Genomic DNA, 5,882 nt, shown 5'->3' with positions numbered 1-5,882 from the left:
TTTCAGTATCATGTTTTATATTTTCACAACCCAGCTCACTCTTGTGTAAAATCTATAGCATAGTACTACTATGGATGCAATAACAGTGAAAAAACAATATTATTTCACAAGGCTATATTTATTTAATTTCTTTCATAAGACGATATTCAAAACAATATTTATTTAAACTGCTATGACATAGACAGGTTAAAAAAAATTGAAAGAGGGGGCCTTCTGGTATCACTCGTAGGTATAACCAAGAAGGTAGGAAAGAACGGAAGGTAGAAGAGTTGCGAAGTGTAGGGGATGATATTGGGGCAGGAAAAGGTGGGAGCTCATGGCGCCTGCATCGCATTTATTTAGAAATAAACAAAGTACAAGATAGATACATTAAACAGTGTAACGGTAAAACAACACAAAGTAGAAATTTACAAAATTGTTGGCGCGACAATGATATCCTTATGTAGCAAAGTATGAACAGAATATATATATAAACCGACATTAAGAGTTGTACAGAAAAGGGTTGAGGAGACGAAGAGAGCATAGACCTCAATAAGAGCACGCGGTGACAATAATACAAATGATGCCGTATACTGAGAGGAAAATTCCACAGACAGCAGGGTGAGGAGTTGGTTGGGTTAAGTCCGCNCACTTTTGCTTTTGCTACTACTTTTTTGGTAAAATATAGTCTGCGGGCAACTATGAATATGGGCAAACAATTTTAGGATTTTTATATGCGCATGCATTAACATTCATTTGCATTGTTCATCGGGATAAATACAAACAGTATGGGTACGTTGCACAGACAGGTTAAAAATTGAAAGAGGGGGGGCCTTCTGGTATCACTCGTAGGTATAACCAAGAAGGTAGGAAAGAACGGAAGGTAGAAGAGTTGCGAAGTGTAGGGGATGATATTGGGGCAGGAAAAGGTGGGAGCTCATGGCGCCTGATCGCATTTATTTAGAAATAAACAAAGTACAAGATAGATACATTAAACAGTGTAACGGTAAAACAACACAAAGTAGAAATTTACAAAAATGTTGGCGCGACAATGATATCCTTATGTAGCAAAGTATGAACAGAATATATATATAAACCGACATTAAGAGTTGTACAGAAAAGGGTTGAGGAGACGAAGAGAGCATAGACCTCAATAAGAGCACGCGGTGACAATAATACAAATGATGCCGTATACTGAGAGGAAAATTCCACAGACAGCAGGGTGAGGAGTTGGTTGGGTTAAGTCCGCTCAAACAGAGCAAAGAGTCCTGAACTGCTGGTGCACATATTTGAAGACGGGAGGAAACCTGATGTGGCGTAGATCAATGCGATGCAGATGGTTCGTCGTTGTCGGTTGTGTGAGGGTTGCGCCGAGGGCAGAGCGCTGCCGTTGATGTGAGAAACTTTTTGAGGCTATTGTAGATATCCTTGTTTTCAAGCAGAGTATCAGGAGAACAAGGCCAGTTGAAGCCTGCATACAGAACACATCCGATGAGATTGTTTCTTTGGTGATCGAAGAGGCTGCAGTCCAAGAGATAATGATTACTGTCTTGTATTGCAGTATCGTCGCAGTGACAGACACCAGATTCCCTTAGGCGGAAACGATTGAGGTATGCGTTGAAGTTGCCATGACCCGTAAGTAACTGGGTCATGACAAAGGAAGGCGTAAAGTGCTTCCACTCTAGACGACGTGAGATATTGGGGATGTAGTTGTGGGTCACCCGACCGGTGTCCCCGCAGTCCCATTCACTTTGCCATTCTTGAAGGGCAAGTTGACGGCTCCATTGTTTGATTTTCGAGAGTGGGATTCTGTTGTAGGTGGAAGGGAGCGAAGAGGTAGCAGCAGTCTTAGCCAGATGGTCGGCGGCCTCGTTCCCAGCGACCCCAGAGTGCCCTCGCACCCAGTTGAAGGAAATGTTGTGCTTGTGCTTGTGCTTATTGATGGAGAGCAAATGGTGGATATGCAGAACGTTGGCACCTCTTTGCTTAAGGTTCGTGATAGAATGGATCGCCGTGATGCTGTCAGAGTAGATGGCGATGGTTTTATTTGGAGGAAACCAGTCTGCGTAAACATGATCAAGGGCTTTGACAATGGCAAGAATCTCGGCTTGTGGAACCGAGCAATGGGGCCCTAGTTTGTAGGCTGACCGATGGATGTTACCGTTATGGTGGTCATATAGAACAAAAGCCGCCCCCACGTTGATGTCGTCCTTGCTTCCGTCTGTGTAGATGGAGAAGTCGGATTCATTGGATGACTGGGAGTCACTGTTTATGAACGGGTAGTCTTGGAGAATATTAAGTTGAATGTCTTTCAGTTCAATACCAGAAGAAAGAATGTCTTCTTTCAGGTGGGTAGGGAGGTCAGAAAGAATACTTTTGTTTTTATCATTGTTGAGAGGGTGGCAGTTACTGAAGAGGTTGTTGGCATTCCAGTTTCTGTGAATCATTCTGGCCTTGATGTGAACTGGGGTGATTCCAGTAATCACCAGCAGGGCAGCAGTGGGAGCAGTCCGGTAGGCTCTACAAATACGGAGAGCAGCCACTCTTTGGGCTTTGAGGAGTTTGCGTTGTATGTAAACTTTGGAGGTGGCATCAGCCCAGATGGGGGATGCGTAAAGAAGGATAGGTTCTATAGCACCTAAGTAGATATTCTTGGCTGCATTATAGCCTATGCCCCAGGTATTACGGGCAATGCTGATGAGTGCGTTCGATGCCTTTGTTGCTTTGGCAACCACCATATCCACATGGCTGGTCCTCTGGAGCTGTTGATCAAGTTTCACGCCTAGGTAAGTTAGTTCTTTTACCCGGGAGATGCGTACACTGTCAATTTCGATGCGAGGGGTCTTTTGAAGTGGGGTATTCTTTGAAAAGATGATGAATGAGCACTTCGAGTAGTTAATAGGAAGCTTACTGCTCAAACTCCAGTTCGAGATCTTGGCTAGCAGGTCATTCATCAGGATTGGGAGTCTATCGCTGTTTTTGTCCGAGATCACAGCCACAGTGTCATCAGCATAGCCTTGTAAGAAGTAGTTATTAATAAGTAGTTATTAATTGTGTTGTTGTTGTTTATGCTTGCGAGGAGATCACTGTGGACAATTGTCCAAAGGCCGGGCCCGGCAATAGAACCTTGTGGGCAACCCTTTGTAACCTCATGGATGTAGCTGATGTTATTGCTAAAGAACCCTGCTTTCCTTTCACTGACGAAACTCCTTATGAGGCAGAAGAGGTTCCTTGGGCAGTGATGAATTTGGAGTTGCCGAAGAATAGCCGGCCACCAGAGGTTATCGAACGCACCACGGAAGTCGATGGAAACAAGTAGCGGTGTGCTTGCCGTTCTCTTTGGCACGTTTGATGTGATCAGTAATTGTAGATAAGGCTGTAATCGTTGATTTCCCTGGTGTAAAGCCGTGTTGGTGGGGGCTGAGGGCATTTTTCCTCCTCAGGAAGTTGAGAATCCTGGTAATGAGAAGCCTATCCAGTACCTTACCCATGATTGGCAACAGGCTTATTGGCCTGTAGTCTTTGGCATAGTGCGGAGCGTCATTAGGACGCTTATTAATAAATTTAATGGAAGCTATTTTCCAGTCTCTGGGGAAGTACCCCAAGGCCAGGCAACGATTGTAAAGTGTAGTGAAGGTAGTAGGAATGGCAGAGAAGGCTTCTTTGACCATCCTGCCGGTGACATGGTCTATCCCAGGCGCCTTTTTGATATTTATGAGGCTGATGGTGTGGTTGATGTCCCTGTAGGTGATGAGGGAGTCATCTGTCTGATTGGATGGCTGGGATGAGTTATTACGAGTCTCCCAATGAGTATCCGAGTCTTCCGCAGGGTTGTCCAGTGGGAAGTGGTAATTAAATAGCTGTTTGAGAGTATTATCCAGAGAGCTGGTGTATTCATCCTCTGATATTTTGACAGGTGAAGGAATGTCTACTTTCTGTTTCTTTTTGAAGGCGATGTAATACGGTTCACACCAGGGGTCGTTGAATCGGCTACAGAATTGTCTCCAGGCATAGTGACGCTTTTTATTAATTAAGGATTTATATTCATTGAATTTTGATATATAATTGGCTCTTTGCATGGCCCTGGTCTGGGTATTATTCTGATGCTGGTAGAGCCTACGTAAACTACGGACTACTTTGCGGAGATTGGCCAGTTCCCTGTCCCACCAAGGAGCGTTCGTCCTCAAGTTAGTTTTCTTTTTGCTGGTGAAATGATAGCTTTTTAAGAGTAGATTTGTGAGATTTTCAATGCAGTTGTCTATGTCGTTCTTGTCCATGCTGGTAATAGGTAGAATAGGGTTCCAATTGTTTTGGATCAGTTGCCGGTAAGCAGGCCAGTTGGTATGATGGTAGGAGGCGGTAGAGTGGATGGCATCTGTATCTGCATGGATCACGATCTTGATATACCGGTGATCACTTGCACTCGGCTCTATCATAGTGCTGCAATAAGAGACCCTGTGAGCCATATGGATGTTAGCGAGGGTAACGTCTACCCAGCTGTCACCCCTCGATGAGTGGTAAGTTGAAAGGGGGCTGGAGTTGCAAGAAGTGAGATAGAGAGCAGCTACAAACTCCTGCATGCGAAAGCCCCTACGATCCTCAATAGGGCTGTGCCAAAGGTAGGACTTTGCGTTAGTATCGCCACAAATCAGCCAGGGTTTGTCGGCGACTGTCCTACTGATCGTGTCAAGATCTTCGAGCATAAGGTTGATGTCCTCAAATGGCGAGCAGTAGATGGAGGAAACAATGAAGTTGCCGTTAGAGGAATTGATCGTGCAAGTGGTGACATATTTGGTTGATAGGTGAGGCATGTACTGGGCCATCAAATGCGGGTTTCTCACCAAGATGGCAGTTTTGCTGTTATGCATCATGCCCTTGGGAGGAAAAGTCCTCCAGCTGCCAAAACTCGTAAGCTCCCCTTTGAATAGGTACGGTTCTTGGATCAGAATCAGGTCAGAGCTCCAGTCCTCAGCAGTTTTGATTAATAAAGAAGAAGGAGCCTTTCCTCTCTGCAGGTTGATCTGTAATAAATTAAGCGAGTTCCTGTACTGATTGATGGTGATATTTGAGGTTAGATTGGAGTCTTGGGTGGTGCTGGTTGAATCCTGGGTAAGTGAGTTCCTCGTGGTATTCGTAAGGTGTTCATAATCCATAATTGGTCTGCCTGATTGTCTGAGCTTTCAATTTTAATGTTATGGGGCATTGAGGGTTGAAGGCATTGTGGTCTGTAGCGTATCTGTTGTTCATTGGGATGTCTTTATTTGCTGTTCTGCAGTTAATACAGGAGGGCGTTTGGTCGAATTTCTGACAGCTTCCGTAACTTTGTCCCTTTGAACAGTGGCTACATCTTTGCCTGTTTGGGCAGATGGTAGAGATGTGGTTATACCCACAACACTGGTAGCACCGTACCAGTGGGATGTAGTTGTTGACGAGGATGTTTGCCCATTGGATGGCCACATACTTTGTTCTTACTAATACATCCCTTATTTTGGGTGACGTGGACAATACGATATGTCTACAATTTTCTCTGGCATTGTTGCGGTACAAAATAGTGCTTATACGTGTAGAATCCATGAATTCGTCTTTATAGATTGTATGAAGAACCTCATTTTGGTCATAAGTTATTGCAATGATTTCTGACTCATCAACTGAGATAGGAACATTGTTTAGGATAACCCTTGGGCGCCTCCCTTCCGAGATCTTGCTCTTTATTTTATCCGAAATCTCTGGAAGATTCTGAATTGCTTCCTCCAGAATTTGCGCCTCCTTATGGGTGTCGGTTCTTATACAGATGCCGTCACCTCTTACTTTTCTAACCGCTTTGACCTTAATTTTTAGGTTTTGTGGCTTGATTTTTCTTTTAATTTCCGTTTCTATCTGTTGCATGTCAGTGGTGCTATCGC

The 5,882-nt window shown here is 44.3% G+C and overlaps 1 protein-coding gene across 1 annotated transcript; it reads right to left on the bottom strand.

Moving 5' to 3' along the window:
- Nucleotides 1–1,301: 1,301 nt before the first annotated feature.
- Nucleotides 1,302–2,717, bottom strand: LOC111625128. The gene has a single exon (XM_023368169.1). The coding sequence runs from the start codon at nucleotides 2,715–2,717 to the stop codon at nucleotides 1,302–1,304; it is 1,416 nt and encodes a 471-aa protein (XP_023223937.1).
- Nucleotides 2,718–5,882: the final 3,165 nt, after the last annotated feature.

This window comes from Centruroides sculpturatus, unplaced genomic scaffold (assembly GCF_000671375.1).
Source record: "Centruroides sculpturatus isolate CEXI.00-Female unplaced genomic scaffold, Cexi_2.0 scaffold404, whole genome shotgun sequence".
Lineage (NCBI taxonomy): Eukaryota > Metazoa > Arthropoda > Arachnida > Scorpiones > Buthidae > Centruroides > Centruroides sculpturatus.
Note: the sequence above shows the minus strand (reverse complement) of the source record. Positions and strands in the feature narration are given on the sequence as shown.